This window comes from Erithacus rubecula (genome assembly GCF_903797595.1).
Source record: "Erithacus rubecula genome assembly, chromosome: 6".
NCBI classification, from domain to species: Eukaryota; Metazoa; Chordata; class Aves; order Passeriformes; family Muscicapidae; genus Erithacus; species Erithacus rubecula.
In genome coordinates, this window is record NC_136688.1 from 3,753,574 (window position 1) to 3,772,052 (window position 18,479).

Below are 18,479 nucleotides of genomic sequence, written 5' to 3' on the forward strand. Positions count from 1 at the left end.
GTGCACTCTGTTCCTCCACAGGGAGTGGCTCTTGGCGTGGCCTTCTTCCCACCCAACTCTCGCCCCAGGAGCAAAAATAAATGAAAAGTAAAAGAAAAAGTCAGGCTTCATATTCTGGATGGATATTTATTTGCTTAACAGGTTTTCTTTTTTTTTTTTTTTTTTTTTTAAATTTTTTCTTTTTTGGTACAAAGCATCCAGGAAAGCTTTTACTTCTCTTTTTAAAAAATAAAAACTAAGTTTTTTTTAAAAAAAGACATGAAAAGGAAAAAAAAAAAAGTCAATTATTTGCAATTTCTCTGTTTTTATTCTGCCTTCCCACCCCACCCACTTCCCTTTCCCCCTCCCTAATTTGGACTGATTTTCATTCTTTTCCATATATATTTAATAAAATAAATAAAGGATTTTCTTTGTCGTGTATTGCAGTGCCATTTTTTTAAACAAAGGCTTCATGGCTCAACATTGCAAGGTAATAACAAACAAAAGGATTATACATTAAAATCCTCCCCCTCTCAAGACTCCCCCTAGCCCTCCCCTCCAAACCACGAAATAGAATACAATTCAAGTAGTCTTTTTTTTTTATGTTTTAAATGTATGGATATATAAGACAAAGCAAGTACAGAACTGGTTAACAGAGTGTCCCCATTTTATTAGCAAGTGAGAGTATATTAGGGAGATGTAATTGATTCCCCCCCTTTTACGGTTCCTAGACAGATAATATATATTATTTTAAACCCAACCTATTTTACAGCCCTCTGCCCACCTCTCAAACCCACCTGCCCACCGAGCCTCCAGCCAGAGACTTGCCTGTCCCCCCATCCCGTGCAGCAGCCCCAGGCAGGGGCAGGGACGCCAGGCTCCAGCCAGAAGGACACAAAGGGCAAGAGAAGGAAAAGGAGATGGCAGGCGTGGAGCTGCTGCTCCTGCAGGGCTTGGTGGGAGGGCTGCCCGCTTGCCGGACCACCAGCACTCCAGCAAGGACAGGGAAGAGCACAATGCCCTGTGGTTTGGGGAGCCAGGCTCCAGGGGGTGGCCAAGGGGTCCGTGCAGAAGCAGGGCCTTGAGTTCTAACCGGCAACACCTTCACCATTCAGAGTAGTTTGTCTCCAGAACAGTTCCCTTTTAGTCTAAGTTGCGGTGGTTGTGTTGTTTTTGTTCTTTTTTAAACAAAACAAAAAAGAAAAGGATGCGTGTCGATGTATTCTGTGTGTGCGTGCATCTGTGTACATGAGTAACAGCCAACTAGCTCATATGGTCATGACCAAGCTATATTTCAGAAGAGAAAAGAAACACATTTATCACACTTTTCCTAAAACGAAAAGCTAAAATTTCAAGTTCAGTATTCGCTATCTTGTCCTTCCCTCCCCACCCTCCCTTGCTATTTCTGGGTTTTTTCCCTTCCAACTTACTTTAGCACCATAACACATTTTAAACATTACAATCCCTCTTCAGATACTACACAAAATGTCCCATAAAAATAGTGCTTTTTTGCCAAAAAAGTTATATAATATATTATATATATAAATCAACTAAATCCGTGGCAAATGTGCAATGCAGACGCCTCCTCCATTTAAAGTGAGCATCAGCTCACTTTTTTTTCTTTTTTTCTTCTTTCCCCTTTCCTTTTCCTTCTCTCTTTCTTGCTTTCTCTCTCCTCTTCCTCTCTTTCTCCCGTCATCGGTGATTTCAAAAAAGGTGCAAGTCGATTTGGAATCTTGTAATGAAGCACACACACAAAAACGCAGATGGGGGCTCCTCGGAACTTCTTCTCAGGTACGTTTTTCTTTCAAAGGTGCAAAAGAAAGTTATAAAAATAAGAAAAACCAAAAGAGAAAAAAAAAAAACAAAAAAAGAAGAAAAAAAGTGGGGGTGGGAATGAGGCAAAAAAAAATTTACCCCTCAATGTTTCTCCCTGTTCTATTGTTTTTTTTCACTTTATTGTCAAGAAAGACACGGAATGGACGCTTCTCGAGAAAAAAAAAAAAAATAAAAGATTAAAAAAGAATTTAACTTCATATCCTTTTTTCCTCTTGCTCTTTCTTTTGTCTTCTGGCGTTGGCACCGGGGATGTCACGCAGCGCCCGGCAGCAAAAAAGTTCAAGTGCCAAACAGTCCCTTTGCAAGTACAGGTTTGGAAATACCGGGGGGCGCGGGGGAACGGAACAGGCGTGGGAAACGAAACAACCCTCCCCCCCACCCCGAAAGGAAGATGCCATGGGAGCGGCGCCAGCGGCCACCACCATGCCCTCCTTGCCATGTCAGTTGTTTGGTTGGGGCCGGAGCGGCGCGAGGGTGCCCCGCCGCCCCGCTCCTCGGCTCAGCGGCCCTGGGGACGGAGGGGCTCGGGGGTCGGGAATCGCCAGTCCTCCCGCCCTCCCCCAGGAGATCAAAAATCGAGACGGCCGGTCAGGGTTCATTTCTGGGGGCCAGCCGCCGCGGGGGGCCTCTGGCTGGGCAGGGAGATGAGGGGGCGGTGCAGCGCCTTGGCTTCCTCGGCCGCCTGCAGCCCCTCCGCCTGCCACCGGTACCGGCGAGCCCGCAGGATGTTGGGCGCGTCCCGCTGCCGCCGCTGGGAGCTCTTCTTCTGCCACACGTCGTACTTGGAGTACTTGCCGTGCGAGGGCTTCTGGAAGCTCTCCTGCAAGGAGGGGACAGCAGTATTAGCCTCCGCTCGAGCCTGCTCGCTCTCCAGATGGGGATTCCCTTCTTGGACCTCCATCCCTCCCATGGAAATATTGCCTCATCCCTGGAAGCAGTCGCAGAAAGGTTGGACAGGGCTCTGAGCAACCTGATCCAGTTCATGCTTATTGCGGGGCAGTTGCACTAGATGACCTTTAAAGGTCACTTCCAACCCAGCCCATGCTGTGACTCTGTGACCCAGCCCACCTCTGGTTCCCCACCTTACTAACAGCTGACTTTTGGCAGGCTGCTTGGCACGCCTTGCCAACGGTGGCTGTCTCTTAAAAGTTCTGCAGAAACATCAGACCCTGCAGCTGGGGTTTGCCCTCTCCACCCACAGCCTTCCTGTCTTTTCTCTCTCTGTCTATTTTAGAGGAGGGCCACCATCCCTGCGCAGCCTGCTCACCTTGCTGAGTGCCGGCAGCCCCGCCAGGGAGGTGGCAGAGAGATCCCGCTCCGACTTGACGGACTTGGCGCAGTACGTTTCCAGCAGAGCCAGGTCGCAGCTCCGGAAGCAGCACTCCTCCACGATCCCCCGGTTGATCCGCCGGTTATTTCGTCCCACCGGTCTACCTGCAACAGCAGAGACCCTGGCATTAGCCACCCAGCTGCCCTGGACCCTCTCCCCAAATCCTTGTAGGCATCCCTCCACCACCAGAGACTGGGGTCTCCACATCCTTCGCACACAGCAGCGCTTCTCCCAGAGCAGCTGACACGCACCCGCTAACCAGCCAAGGCTCACGTTAAAACTTCCCCAGACAAACGCTGCTGATGCCAACACACCCTCCAGCAGCAGCCCAAAGGCACTTTAAATGATGGGGGTTTATCTCCCTCCTCTATCTCTGGCCTTCTCGGGCATGGCTGAGGGGAGGACTCAAGCCCAGCCTGACCACCAGCGCTGCACTGATTACTGCGACCGTCTCCGATGTTGATCCTGGCAGGCGAATTTTATTAGAAAGAAGCAGCACAGCATTGTGGCTGCCAACCTCCCTCGGCCGGATCAACACTCAGGCAGGTGAAGCGAACCAAGGCAGCTAAATTTTACCAGATGGGACAGCTCTGAGACAGCTGCAGAAAGAATACAGGCTCCCACACCCGCCAAGAATAGCTATTAAACTTAATCTTTTAATAAGGGCTCCTCTCCCATTTCTGCCTGCAGAAGGATGCAAAAGCCCATGTCTGGTGCAGCAATGACCAAGTGCATTTCATATCGCTGCTTAATGATGGCCAAAGTGCTTCAGGGGAAAAAGCTTACATCAGTTTTACCATGTTTCGTCCCCCTCTTGAAATAAAAGAGACGGGTAAAGTTGAACTTCTGATGCAAAGCAAATTTGCTTGGGAATTGTGCCTTCCAGAATGTAAACTGGCCCAAAACAAAGGGATTTTCTCCATGCTTTTGCACGTAACATGTTATGCTCTTGTGCTGTTGTGGGGTTTGTAGCCAGGCTTCTGCACAGTGCCACGAGCACTCCTACCCAGCACAAGGTGCTCTGAAGAAGGGAAACAGAGGCCAGCAACAGTGGGGCTTGCAAACAGGATCTGGTACCACATCCCAGCCAGGAGGTTTTTGGCATAGGGAAAACTGAGAGCAAGTGGTCTAAGTGCAATGCCTAACACTGCTCACTATGGCACGCTGAGCCCTCACCTCCCAGCTGGCCTGTCCACACCAGCCCTGTGCATGATCCATGAGGATCCATGATTCTCACCCCTGTACACCTGATGAAGCAGACACTCAAGGTGAAGGCCTAATATTGGCTTACATGGAGCTGACCACTTTGCCTGGAGGGCATCCCACCCTAGATGCTCACCCAAAGTGCCTCGGGACAAAGTGCAAAGCACAGTGTGTACAGCACAAGCCCACATGAAGAAGCAGCCCCAGATGTGCAGTACAGATATGCATGTGGGATGCAGTCCTGTGCATTCAACACAGCCCCACATGTGCAATGCAGACATGCATATTCAACACAGTTCTCCATGCACAACGGAGCACTGTGTGCACAGTGCTGACATGCAAAACACCATAAAATGCCTCACTGCTGCCTCTGTAATAGCCCTGGCAGAGGGGTACCTGCTCTCTGTTAAAATCAATCATGTTCCCATAGCCAGGAACCCTCTGGTGCATTTTCACCAGGCTCAGAGTTCACACAAACACAGCATCAGTGTGCTGCTTGGTGGGGCAACTGACCCATACCATGAGATCTGCATTTCAAATGCTTTGTTTCCCACATTTGTCCCCCTTGTGCCACCACCTTCCTTTTAGTTTTCTCCAGAAGAATTTCAGGTATGGCCTTTAAGCAGCCCCACAGGGAGGTGAGTAGGATGGTTCCCCCTAGGTAAAGGTTCATGGAAGGAGCCACTTAGAAGTTTAATTTTCTCTCTTTTGGTCAATAAACACACTGGATTGGGCCCTCCCCTGAAAAGCAGGGAAGATGTGTTGGGTGCCCACAGCTCAAGTGATGCCAGAGTAGGCAACCTGGGTGGTGATGGCCAAAGGAGACAGGGCCAGGAGCCAGCTTAGGGCCAGCTGTATGTACTCTCTGTGCATGCAGTGCCCAGTGAGATCCATGGGAGAGATGCACTCCACCAATACCCCGCACTGCACTTGGCCCCTGCTCAGCTCCTATCAATCCCAGTGCCCAACTCAATCTTTGGCAGGCTGCTGAAGCATTAAGCTGTTCCACAAAGGCATCCTGATATGGGCAGAAGGAGAGTTTAGAAGGGAAAGAGAAAAAGTTCAAGTCACCCCCTCTTGCTAGCACATCCCCTAAGGGCTAAATTCACACTCCCGCTGAACAGAAGGTTGCACAAGTGATGACACACATGGTTTGAGGAGAAGTTGAGGTTTTCGAAGGTTACATATCTCCTCTCAAAAACAGAAGTTTCCCACTTGCAGTTATGTTTGTTTGGAAAGAAGAGGGGAGGAGAAAAACAATGAGGAAAGCGGGGCTATATTCACCGCTGTGCCTTCAAGGGCAATTTTTGGCTAGGGTACACACAGGGAGATCATGTCAGCATGTGTTTGCAAATGCCAGGTGTGGCACCAGCAGAGCGAGCTCCCTGCAGGGACCACCACAGTGACAGGGCCTCTTCCTCCCTGAGAGCTGCCCCTGCCTGGCTATCAGGCACATGTGTGGCCCCCAGCCCCAGTGTGCTGCCCTTCCTCTCCTGCATGGAGATGCTGCAGGCTGTTCCCCTGCCGGCACTGCTGCCAGCTCCACCGTGGCTCTCCGATAGGGCACATTTCCCATTACATAATTGTCCGTATGGACCTCGCCAAGTGCCACTACAACCCTCCGGGGGAGAGTTACTTTAGGAAAAAAAACAAGCAAACATAACAAACAGGGATTTAGTCCCAGAAAGTACCTGGAAACGACAGGACATTGCTGGCAAACAGCAATATTGCTGCTGACCTGGATTCGGAAGAGGGTTTGTTCTGTAACTCAATTTACACAGGGACTAAAGGTTGAATTTCCTGGCTCTTGCCCATGGGTGGCATCTCACTGCAGCGCCATGCTGAACCCAGGGAGAGCTTTGCCCCTGTCCCTTGCCCGCAGGGGAGAGCTGTGTGGGCAGCAGGCTGCGGCACCGCCGGGGCACGCGAGCCGCTTCCCATCACAGCGGCGACCGCTTCCTCCGAGGAAACACGCTTCCTCTCACCCTCAATGAATGGCTAGGCTCCGTTTCTCCCAAACTGTGCCTCACCAAAGCTTTCCACAGCGCTGCTGCGGGGACGAGCCCTGAGATGCACGGTGCTGCGATGCAAAGCCCTGCAGCTGCCTGGGGTTATTCCTGCCTGGGTATGGGCTCTCCTGGCAGGGCACCCAGAAGTGGCACAAAGCCAAACGCCTTCCTGGGAGAGCCCAGAGGCCACGTACCTGCAGCTCAGCTATGGCACTGGGCCGTGGGGAGCAGGAGGGTCCCTTTCCTGGCATGAACACCCCACTGCTCCCGGCTCCCCGCTCTCACTGGGGCCGAGCAGATGCTGCAGGGAGGGGTGCGCGGTGCTGGTGCCACCCTGGCTGGGTCCCCTCTCCTCCGGTCGATCAGGCGGCCAGCCGAGTGGAAGGGGACTTTGGGTGTAAACAGTCCCCGTGCCCCTGTCGCAGGAATGTTGGGAGCAACAAGGGGGCCTTTGTGCAGCACCGGGCCCCGTCCCAGTGCCCCCGGCCTGGCCCTCCCCCACCCCGGCACCGCACTTTCCCCCCGGCTTTTTTCCTAGTATTATTCGGAGGAGCGGCGGGTGCGCAAGAATGTGCCCCGTCAGCACAAGCGGCTGCAAAGAGCTAAATTCTTATCAGCTGTTGGAAAGGAGGAAACAGGAGCTGTTGTTTACAGAGAAGTCGGCCGCCTCTCCCCCTGCAGCCCCTTCTCCCTCCCTGCCAGCGCTGCATGACAGCGGCTTCGGGGCTGAGGCTTCCTCTCGACCTGCCCTGCTTTTCACCGCAGCCTGGGCTCAGCATCCCTCCCTGGGCCGTGCCGCTGTCCCTGGTGGGTGCTGGGGAGCAGGGCTACACTCCTGCTACAGAGCAACCACCTTGACAGCAGCTGCTGGCCAAGCCAAAAGCCTTGAGAGGCACAGAGAGGAGGCGTCACCAGTGTAGAGCAAAGCGTGCTCAGATTCAGCTATCTGCAGCTTGCCATGGGACAGATACAGAGCTGGCATCACCGTGTCCCATGGCTGGGTAACCTCAGTGCTGCCAGCCCTGCCCCTGTTAGTGCAGCTCTTCTGCAGCCCCAGCTCTTGGAGGCAGTTTCAACATTCCCAGCCCCAAGCACCTGCCAGCTGTGGTGCCTCCCAGGACATCATCCGTACATGCATCCCCCGGCACTGGTGCAAAGATCACTGTACTTCACAGCCAGCTGCACCAGCAAAGTGCTCTCTTGCAAGAATGCAGAGCACCTTAAGTTCTCAAATATTTGCTTCAGCAAAAGAAGAAGCAATAATGGGTTTTCATACCATTTTTGGTTTTTCCAATATTACCAGTAAGAAACCCTTGTCCAGCAAGCAGGCTCTCAGGTATGCAGAGGACAAGGCTCCCCAGGCCATTTATTTCCTGTGTGAACAGCTGCTTTAGCACAGGCTACTCATCAGGTCACACATCCCATGCTGTGAGGTGCTCTATGCAAACCCAGGCCTGGTTTTAAGGTGCAAACCTATGATGGTGCAACATAATTGTGCCCTATTGCATCTACATGGTAACAACATGTGGGTTTAGGAGTGAAGATGAACATGGTCAGAAAGAATCATATATGAGGCCAACTGGTGGAGATAGAGGGGGAAAAATTAAGTTAAATGGGTATGTCCAAAGACTTCATCAAGTAGAGGCATTGCCCAAATGTCTTCAGCCCTGCATGGCACAGGCTGGTCAGATGCTGAAAGGGTTAAAATATTGGACTATGCTTCATCCCTAGTACCTGAACTCATCAGAAATATTCAAAAAGGTGAAGTGGGGAAGGGGGACAGGAGAGCACAAGAAGAAATAAAGCAAGAACCCCCTTGCAGTACCCGACTGGCCACTTGGCACCAAGAGACTTGTCTGCCTTCAAAAGTGTTTTTATTTTGGCCTGGGCAGCTGGGTTATTTGAGGTGAAAGGAGGTCAGTTTGACCTTAAAACAAAAGCCCCATTCCCTTTCATCCCCCAGAGAGAGGGAGGAGGGAAGAGAAAACAGGGAGGGAGACAGATGCTCCTCTACATATAGAGGGAGAAGAGCTGTGAGCAGGAGAGGCACTTGCCTCCTTGCCATGCTGGTAAAGGAAAGGGGAGATGAAAAGAGGAAGGACAGCTGACATGCACACCCTCCCTGCTTGGCTCCATCACAGCAAGGACATGCACCCAGAGCACCCCCAAAAGTGCTGCCTGCCCACAGTGCCCAGGGAGCCATGAGGAGATCCTGCTGCTCAGCTGGGATGGGGCAGGAGAATTGCCTCCAGGGAGCTGCAAAGCCACCTGCAGCCTGATCATCTGCCCAAAACTGAACCTGAAACCCTCCCCAACCTGAACCCTGCTGTGGCTGGGTGTGGGATCCCTGCACCTCTCTCTATCCATCGCCTGCAGGCAGCAGGAGACAAGTCTGGTAAAGCATCCAGGATGGGAAGGGACATCCAGGCTGGAAAAGGACATCCAAAGTCATGTCCTAACTTTGCAGCATCCCATTGCTCCCTGCACAGGCAGACTGGAATGGGAGGGAGGCTAGGTCTCAACTCCACTCCTCAAAAAAACCACCCTGTTTACTTGAAAGTCACTTTTTAATTCTTCTTCCCAAGGCAGAGGCAAGACTGCCAAATGCACCATGCACAGCTGGTATCTCCATCCTCTTCCCTCCCATTTGGCTTGGTACCTTTCCTGTAGTTAGTCACCCTGTGGCTCAATCCTCAGTGGGGAACAAGACACAGTGTTTTCCCACTCCCAAGCAGAGCAGGGGACCAAAACACCAGAACAAGGTATCACACTGGAGGCACATTTACCCATAGATTACTGAGCATCCATTGTCACAGGTTTACTCCTCATCCTCCCTGTTTACCAGCTAATCCATCTCACTGCCAATGGTCCAGAGACCCAAAGCATCCTGGTGGAAAGCTGCTGCAGTCAGCTGCTCTGAAGCCATCTGCACGCTGCACACAACAGCACTGCTGCATTTTTTGCATTAGGGGTAACACATCACTCTTCAGCAACAAGTTCACCAGTGGTAGCTGGGAGGTCACGAAGCTGTGTCACACAGTTTTGGGAGCAGCCTAGGAAGTGCTGCTATACCACAGCAATGCCTGCTCTGGCAAGGGAGAGTGCTCAGCTTCCTGCCTGCTCTCAGGATGCAACGCTTAGGCAGCAAAGTTTCAAGCTAAACCAGGACCCAAGCTCAGCAGAGCACTGCAGACACCCTCATTATTGTAAAGACTTGCCCTATCACTGGTGAACCAGCTACATATGTTCCTCCAGAGACATTTGCTTTCCTGAGCATCACACACCCAGCTTCCCCATGGCACCACACAGTCCCCAAAACCAGCACCAAGTGGATGCGTGTCACGTCCATCTCCTTGCCCCCCTCCCAGCCTACTGCCACATGCAAGGAAAGGAAAAGCACCAGGCTGGAACACCCCTCTGCTGAGCAAACCGTGGGCTGTGGGTGCCTGCACTTACTGAAGTAGAAGCCCCTGTCCCCGCAGACGAACTGCAGCGTGTCCACCAGCTCCCCGCCGCAGAGGGTCTCCGCCGTGCCGTAGGCGGCAGCCGAATCCAGCGCGTAGCCGAGGAAGGCCAGGAGCAGCAGCAGCATCCGCCGGGCAGCGCACATCCTGGGCACCTGGGGACAGAGCACAGCGTGAGCACAGAGCCCCTCTGCCATGCAGCCCGCCAGGCAGTGCACATCCTGGGGACAGGGGACAGAGCACAGCGTGAGCACAGAGCCCCTCTGCCACCCAGCCTGCCAGGCAGCACACAGCCTGGGCACCTGGGGACAGTGCACAGCGTGAGCACAGAGCCCCTGTGCCACCCAGCCTGCCAGGCAGTGCACAGCCTGGGCACCTGGGGACAGAGCACAGCGTGAGCACAGAGCCCCTCTGCCACCCAGCCTGCCAGGCAGCACACAGCCTGGGCACCTGGGGACAGAGCACAGCGTGAGCACAGAGCCCCTCTGCCACCCAGCCTGCCAGGCAGCACACAGCCTGGGCACCTGGGGACAGAGCACAGCGTGAGCACAGAGCCCCTCTGCCACCCAGCCTGCCAGGCAGCACACAGCCTGGGCACCTGGGGACAGAGCACAGCGTGAGCACAGAGCCCCTGTGCCACTCAGCCTGCCAGGCAGCACACAGCCTGGGCAGCTTTTGTCCCAGGCATGTGACAGATGAGGCTCAAGCAATCAAGGGGCTGATTGCACAAGCTCTGTTTGCTGACAGAGGTGGGACTGAGAAGGCATCCCTCGGGAATAATGCGGTCCCATGGGAAATGCACCTGAGGCATCACTAGGGAGGGTAAAGGCAGTGTCACACAGTGCAGAGTATTACAAGAGAAACTCCCTGGGTATTTGCTAACTAGCCCAGAGACTCAGCTCCAGCAAACAGCTTTACCTCCATGTCAGCCTCTGCAAGTGTAAAGCGAGGGTGCTGTTGCCCCACTGGACAGGGCAAAACCCAGGGCATTATAGTCCCTCAGTGATAAGCCTCATAGTACACATGCAGCCAAATAATGCCGGGTTTTGACCAGAGAGGTAAACGCAAAATGAAGGGAAGCACATCAAAATAGCAGACAGTGGGTTGCAACCCTAATCTCAAGCAGAGCATCCTCTCTCCTTGCCAATACTCAACCAAGACACTAGGTTCCACATCCAGCCTTCATCACCATAGCATCTGAGCAACTCGAGAATAATATCAGTTAATGAATATTACCTCACCCCCCCGGGATGCTCGGAGATGGAGCCGAAGCCCAGGATAGATTAAATGACTCGCCCAAGGTCACAGGGGAAGTCTGCAGCGCAGCCAGGAAATTAGCCCAGCTCCCCTGAGGCCCTGCTACAGTCCTGCCAGCAATAAAGACACCCTTGCTCCCCAATTTTTAGTAGCACGTAGCTCAAACTGTCACCGCTAGAAATGCATCACGCTTACAAGTCATGAGCTCTACTGAGCAGCAGGAGGATCAGCAGCAGGAAAAGCCACAACAGAGGTTCCAGGGTCTGGGTAGGCTGTGGGGCATGTTCTTCCTGCTTCAGTTTTGACTGCCATAGTATTCTCAGACTGTCCTGCCAGAGATCAGCAAGACTGGCAGAAGCCCTCCAAAGCTCTGGACAAAAGATGCAGCAGCTCCAGGAACAAACTGGTCTCAAATCAGCAAGTGATGGGACCAAGACCAGCTTTTCCAGCAGCAGTGGTCCCTCCAGCACACTACAGGGGTATTGTTTTGTAATACATTAGGAGCAGAGGGATGACAGGCTCTGACACCATGCTGCCAAGTGGCAGTGTTTTATCACCAGCACCTTTTCACCTTGAATTTTTTTATCAAGTGTCCCACAGGTGTTTTACTGGGCCTCTCCAACATGAGCACATCATCACTTTCACTGCTGGAGTGATGCCCCTGGTGCTGCAGCATCAGGAGCCAGATCTCCAGCTGACAACAGACCAGCCACCCTGCTCCTGTCCCTTTTTCAGCCCTTTGTTTTACATGCAGATACCAATTGCTGGTGCTCCCAGGTCTCAGGCAGTAACAGCACTCATTGCCAGGGTGATAGATTTGCTACCAGCCAGTGCTGCTGTCAAAGGCACTCATATGGGACTTCAGGACATCCACACGATCCCATGTCCCAGGTTAGGCTCATGCTGGCTGTGGGCACTGTGGCTAACGAGCAGACTTAATGCTGGCCTCCCCAAGCAGAGCCAGCCCTGACACAAAGGGGTTGATTGGTGGCACAGGTGACAAACACCATTTTCCCTCCACATTCACTCTAAAGAAAAGAGTGAGATGCTCTGAAGCAAAGGGAGAGTGAGATTTTGTCAGCAGGGGATATTTGATGCTGGGGAGACCTGATACCTTCTGTGGAAAAACACTTGTGCTCCTCAGAAAATACCTGCTCCTGCACAAGCTGCACTGCAAGCCCCTGGCAGCCTTCCCTGCCTCCACTGCAAGCTCTTCCCAGGTGCCCCCACACCCCATAACTCCAGCCAGGAAATGCCCCTGGAGCAGCAGGAACAGGGAGAGCCCCAGTGCTGTCACCCAGGACACGGCTAACGTGGAGGTGTGAAATGCAACTGAGTGCACCTTTGCCACACAGGAGCCACCAGCCCTTCCCTCTGCTGTCACCTTGGCGTCTCCCTGCTCCTTCCAAAAGCTGTGTAATGGGAAACCAGGCAGCAAAGCAAAGAGCATCTTTATTTACTACCCAGTGCTGCAGTTTCTCTCCAGCTTGATGGAGCTGCAACCCAGCCCAACACTATAAGCCCTTCCATCTCTTTTTGGCCTTGCTGACTCTGCTAATGAAAAGCCCCCAGACTTCACACAAAGGCTACAAAGGCTCTTGGGGTGCCATCACTGACTCAACATGTCCCAATAACCATTCTATGGATCCTTCCCTCTCAAGCAGGGATGAGCAGAGACATGCAGGAGAGCTCACACCTGCCTTGCCATGGCTGCCAGAGCAGGTGCTGCTCACCAAAACAGGGTGTCATGGCACAGCTGGGCACCTGCAGCCACCTGTTGGTGCAAGCACCATGCCAGCTGCACAGGTTGCAAGAACTGAATAGATGCTCAGCATGATGAGTCTAAACCCTGTGGATAACTCCAAGACTTCATTCTCCACTGGAAACACGGGACAGCACAGCTTTCAGATTCTAGTCCCAAGGAGGAGGACAGGCATCTGAGGACAGGCAGCTGAGGCAGTCTCCTCAGTTGTTGAACAGGAGAAAACTCACCAGTGGTTGGAAGAACCTTCATATGTTATTAGAAAGCCACTCTTACATGAAATGGAACAGAAATAAGGCTGCATGAGGGAAGTGGACCACTTCCCTAAAGTACAAGGCCCTGTCTCTGCTAAAAGAGAGGCTACAGCTACCACTGTCCCATTCTTGCCAAAGCAGGTTCAACCAGCCATGCTGACTGCTGTTGCTCCTCATGTGCCCAGGGAGGGCTCAAATCCTTTAGGATGCAGTGGGAATGGCAGCATGAGACATGCCAGATGCCCAACAACCTGAGCACCAAATTCCTCCTAAGGAGGGCTTGGACCCCACACACTGTGCAAAAGGGTGATAGAAGAGAGATTTCTTGGTTGCACAGGTGACCTGTACCATGCTGGGAATCACACCTGAAGCTCCTCTGAACAACCCACATCTGAAGAAGTATTATCAGTGCAGAACAGGTTCAGACTAGCACACACTGCTGGCCTCTCCCTCCCTGGAGAGGGTCTGCTTTGCTCTCCATCATTCATGCCCCTCTCATGCCTTTCCTGGCATCCCCAGCACCACACAAAGCCAGGCTATCACTGGAATCAGCTCAGCCACGAGCTGCCATGTGCAGGATGCTCCTGCCTTGGAACCCCTGTGTGTTCCTGCCTTGCAGCACACGTCACTGCACCCACAGCCAGGGACCCCAAACACCTCAGAGCAGCAGAGGTGCCACAGAGAGGGTTCTCTGAGTGCTGTGGTGTGCTGGGAGCGAGCCCCAGGGCAGGTCTGCAGGGGAGCCACCCTCCCACCCGAGACTGTTAAAGGATTTTTTCAGGATCTGCTGCTGAATCAGCTGGACCGACAGCTTCTGTCCAGCTGCTGGGGAGTCAGGGGCCAAGAGGCCACAATGTGCTAAAAGACCCACTTGCCAAGTCTCAGAGTACAGCTCAGGCATCCCTTGTATCCAGGCTTGTGCTGAGCAAACCAAACCATGATGCCTCTTGGGCAACAAATATCTCCCCAAAACAGAGACAAAACCTCCTGTCTGACCTAATTCCTTCTTCAGTCTGGCCTTCATTGCAACTTAATATGAACAGAACAACGTAGGAGGGAATTGACAGATGGCCCAGTCTGTAAAATTTTGATTTGGACAGCAAAAAGAAAGGGGAAAAAAAAAAAATCTTGCTTCTCTGTGGAGCAGTGCAGCGTTCAAAAGGGAGCATGGCAAAAGAAAAGTCATCAGCCCAAACCCAGTGGCACGTTCCAGAGGGGAAAACCCCAGTTTACACATCCCAGCATCCCTTACACTCCACCCCTCAAAAAAAAAAAAAAAAAAAAAAGAAGAAGAAGACAGACTGATGTTTCACTACTCTGATGATTGCCTGTGAGAGATGCTAAACATCTGCCTCTCTGCATTACTCCTCTCCCTGGACAGCCCCAGGAGCGTGGGGAGCTGACCCGGTTCTGAGAGTGGCAATCCCAAAGGAGCAGGATGTGGGCAAGTGCCAACCTCACAAGTGCCAAGGGAATGCCAGCCCTGCCCACAGGGCAACCCAACCTCACCCAGGGCACTGGGCCATGATGCCCCAAGGTGCCACGGAGCAAAGGGATAATGGAAGCCAGCATGAGATGCAGGTGGTTTGGCAGCTGGAAACCACCCAGGAGCCACAACTTGGGCAGAGGCATGGAGATGAGGTGCCCAGCAGTACCTGAAGGCAGAGGAATTACCTCATACCATGCCATAGAAGAGCCTCTCTTTTCATCTGAAAGAGAAAGGAGATTTCCAGCCACCCACATCTTGAAAGAAGCAAGCTTCAAAATACAAAACTTTCGACCACTGAGTTTTCAGGCAAATAAAAATGACTCAGGAGGACCAGGGGTTTTGCTGTTTAGCTCAGGCTTGAAAAAAAATAAAATACCTTCCGATTCTTGGCACCTGGCTCGCATGACATTCATATGGCTGAGGTTGGCAATACTGCTGCTATTTTTAGCCCCCACTTTTTTTGTCTTCACTGCCCGTCCCCATCAGCAGCCCGCTCTGCCCCACACCGGGGGTCACCTTTCTGTCTCCCATCCTGAGATCCCAGAGAGGCACCTGCCTCCTCTGCCTGTGGGACAGGGGCTGGGGCAGGCAGGGAAGTGCTGCCCACATCCCGTGTCTATATGTGCTGCAGGAGGGCTACTGTGCCTGTGGAAAAATCAAGCTGAAAAAGGTGAATGGGGTATTCAGTACCATTTACTCACCCCACTGGGGAGTAAGAGCGTATTGCATAAATTTTGGTATGCAGCCCAGAAATATTTGATTTATTATATTAAAAAAAAAAGGAAATGCAATCTTGCTTAACTCTTCTAAAGACAGCTGGCAGGACCCAGTGAAGGGATTTAAGTCCGTTTTAGTAGCCTCACTTAACTCCTTTCTTTATTGTTCCTCTCTCCTTTCTGCATTCCCTTCCAAAACCTGGAGTATATCAGGGAAAGTTAACAGCAAGTTAAGCTGTTAAATCAGGAACTGTGGTGACTGGAGTCTACTGGCAAGTGATATTCCCACAACACGTTGAAGTTGCTTTATGTCTTGGCAGAGCAGCCTTAACCCTTTCAGAGCCGGGCTGTAAGCCCAAGGCAGACTTCCTCCCCTGGTGCCCCCCACCTCTCCTGACCCCTGCACAGCCATGCCGAGGGAGGGCGATATCGCCTTCCCCGCTACGACACTCATCAGCTTTTAAAAGCAAAGAGAATCCAAAGAAGGTTCGGAGAGGTCAGCCCCAGGACATGAGCTGGGAGAGGGTGGGCCACTTTCACAGTGCTCGTATGCACTGCTGGAAACACACCAACTCCTCGGTCCCTCTAAAAATAAGACCTCACCTGCTGTGTTTGCTTTATTTAAAAAAAGAAAAGTACAGAAATGCTTTTCTCTGGTGCTCTGTGAAGCAAGCTGGGCTCGTGCTGAAGCCTATAGGAATCAAGGGGGAGACACACACTGACAACTCCGGGTTGACTGGTCAAAGCAGCAGCCCTCCAGCCAGGCTGAAATAAAGATCACCTGTCAGAGAGAGCGCTGGGACACACACGCAGACACATTTTGGCTCTCAAATTTCATGCGGTGGTGGGAGGGGACCCGCGGTGTCAAATCTTTTATCCCTTAATGAATTTTCACAGGAGCTGGGATAGCCCCTTTGAAAGGCTGAGTGAACTTGTGTGGGTGTCAACAACACGGAGCAAGATTTACAGCTCTGACCCATTCACCCCCACCAAAATTGTCAAGTTGGGTCCAGAACAGCCAGAACAGCTCAGTGGAACTCACATCAGAAGTGTCAGTCTGTTTTATACCTCCAGATGTCCTTAGCACAAAGTCATCCTTAACAAAACCCCACGACCCAGGCTCCTCAACTCCACTCTAAATCAAGGCAAGAGGAGGAATAAAAATCCCAACACTTTGAACCCTGCAAAGTAAAAGGGAAAGAAAAAAAAAAAAAAAAAAAGCCACCCACATATACACAGAGCCTGACAATAAACAAACCCAAAGAAAAACAGGTCTCAGCCTCCCAAGCACATCCGAGTATTTGGAAGAAAACTACAGATTCTGTATAGGAAGCCTGGGTTGAAAGCAGAGGCTCTCCCTAGGTGTCTGTTTAAAACCACCCACACAAATCTTGTTTTTACACTTGATTGCTCCACACCACCCTAGCGAGACCTGGCGTATCAGCAGCGCTGCTCAAGTACCCCTGGCTGGAGGCGAGGCAGCCACATCTGCTGGTACAGTTACGCTAAATCCGAGTTCCCTCATGTGCCCCAATTCCTACTGCTCAACAGAGTGCTAAAAACCTTTCCAAGTCGCGCTCTTAAAACAATTACTGTAGGGAAAAGCAATTGGGAAGGAACAAGAAGAAAAAAAAAAAAAAAATCACAGAAAGTCGAAGGCTGCCCGCCAACCATTAACTCTCACTCCATTTTGGCTTCACTTTCTTGTTTTCCCTCTCTGTATTTTGATCCCTCCCGAGACCAAACACACCGCAGTGTTTTGCAGAGGGACCGTGTAACAACCTCGCCGTTCTCCGCAGCCGGAGCAGCGGCGGTGCCCTCCCCGCGCTCTCCCGCTCCCGCAGCCGCCGGCGCGGCGGGAGCTCCGCGGGCAGCCGGGGCCGCGCAGCGCTGGTGACCTCGCATAGCCCCGGCCCGGCCCCGCCGCTCCCCACGCGGGACCCGCGGGCACAGCATCCCCGGGGCAGCATCCCCGGCGGCGGGAGCGCCCCCGGGATACGCGCACCCCACGGCAGCGGGGCCGCCCCGCCGGCCGGGCTGGCCCGGAGCTCGGGGTCCCTCTAGTGACACGCGTGGGGACGGCGGCAGCGCGGCTCTGCCCGGGATGGCTCAGCGGTGCCCGGCTCGGCTCTGCCCGGCTCGGCCCGGGGAACCCACCGTGCTCTGCCCGCCGAGGGGCAGCGCGGAGCGGCGCTTACCTTGGCGCTGCCGCTGCTGCTCTCAACTTCTTGCGGCGGCGGCGGGCCGGGGAGGAAGGCGGGCTGCCGGCAGCGCTCATCCGTGTGTGCCCCGGCGCTTGACATGCTGCTCTCCTGCCCTGGCAGCGATCGCGGCTTTGGCTTGCCTTCCCCGCGCCCCGACACGTTCTCCTCGCCTTGCCTTTTTGGTATGTCAAGTCCCTGCTGGATTTTGTCTGAAGGATGTTATTTTGTTACGATCAGGTATTCTGTTATTCTAGAGAAAGAGCGATCGAGCGCTTTCCTTTCCTCTCCTTTTTCCTTTTTTCCTCTGGGTTGTTTTTCGCCCCTTTTTTTTTTTTTTTTTTTTTCTTCCCTTCTCTTTCTCTCCTGCTTTGACTGCCCCTTGGGTGGCTCTCACTTTTGTGTTTACTGAGTGCGTCCCTTTGGTCGGGGCGAAGGGGCTGGCTGCCTCGCTACCCGCTGCTCCCGGCTGCTGCCCCACGAGCGAGGAGACAAGCAGGGCGCTCGGGCTTTTATACCTTTTATACCCCCCCAATGGGCATGCTCTCCCGGCGAGCACCAGCCCGGCCACGCAGCCAATAATGTTGCAGAGCGGTCTAACCCCCTCTCTTCCCTCCCTCCCTTCCTTTCTTCCCTCCTTCTCCCTCGTAACCCTCCGGAGTCCAGCTCGGGAGGGAAGAGGGGACAGAAAGTTTCTGCCGCACGCTTTCTTTGCGCGCTGCTACCCGGGCTGGGGGCTTTACCCCGTCTGCCGGCCCCGGCTGGGAGGGGGGGCAACGCGCAGGTGAGGGGAAGAGCCGTGGGTCCGCACCGCGAGCCCCTGCCCAAAATACCGGGGGGCGCCCCTTGAGCGCCTCTCGCTGCGAGGTGGCGAGCCCCGAGTCCCGGCGGGGTGCGAGAGGGGAGATCGCCCACTCCGTGCTCTCTCGGGTCCCCCTCTAGGCGCACACGGGCACAGGTGTCCGCGCCGGCCGCC

The 18,479-nt window shown here is 53.2% G+C and overlaps 1 protein-coding gene across 1 annotated transcript; it reads right to left on the reverse strand.

The window, feature by feature from the left end:
- Window positions 1–1,149: 1,149 nt before the first annotated feature.
- On the reverse strand, window positions 1,150–17,996 carry IGF2 (insulin like growth factor 2). The gene is made up of 4 exons (XM_079309091.1): window positions 17,501–17,996; window positions 9,817–9,979; window positions 3,086–3,252; window positions 1,150–2,638 (listed from the first exon to the last, which is right to left on the reverse strand). Exons 1-4 carry the CDS (start codon window positions 17,603–17,605, stop codon window positions 2,414–2,416), a joined length of 660 nt encoding a protein of 219 aa, XP_079165217.1. The 5' UTR covers window positions 17,606–17,996; the 3' UTR covers window positions 1,150–2,413.
- Window positions 17,997–18,479: the final 483 nt, after the last annotated feature.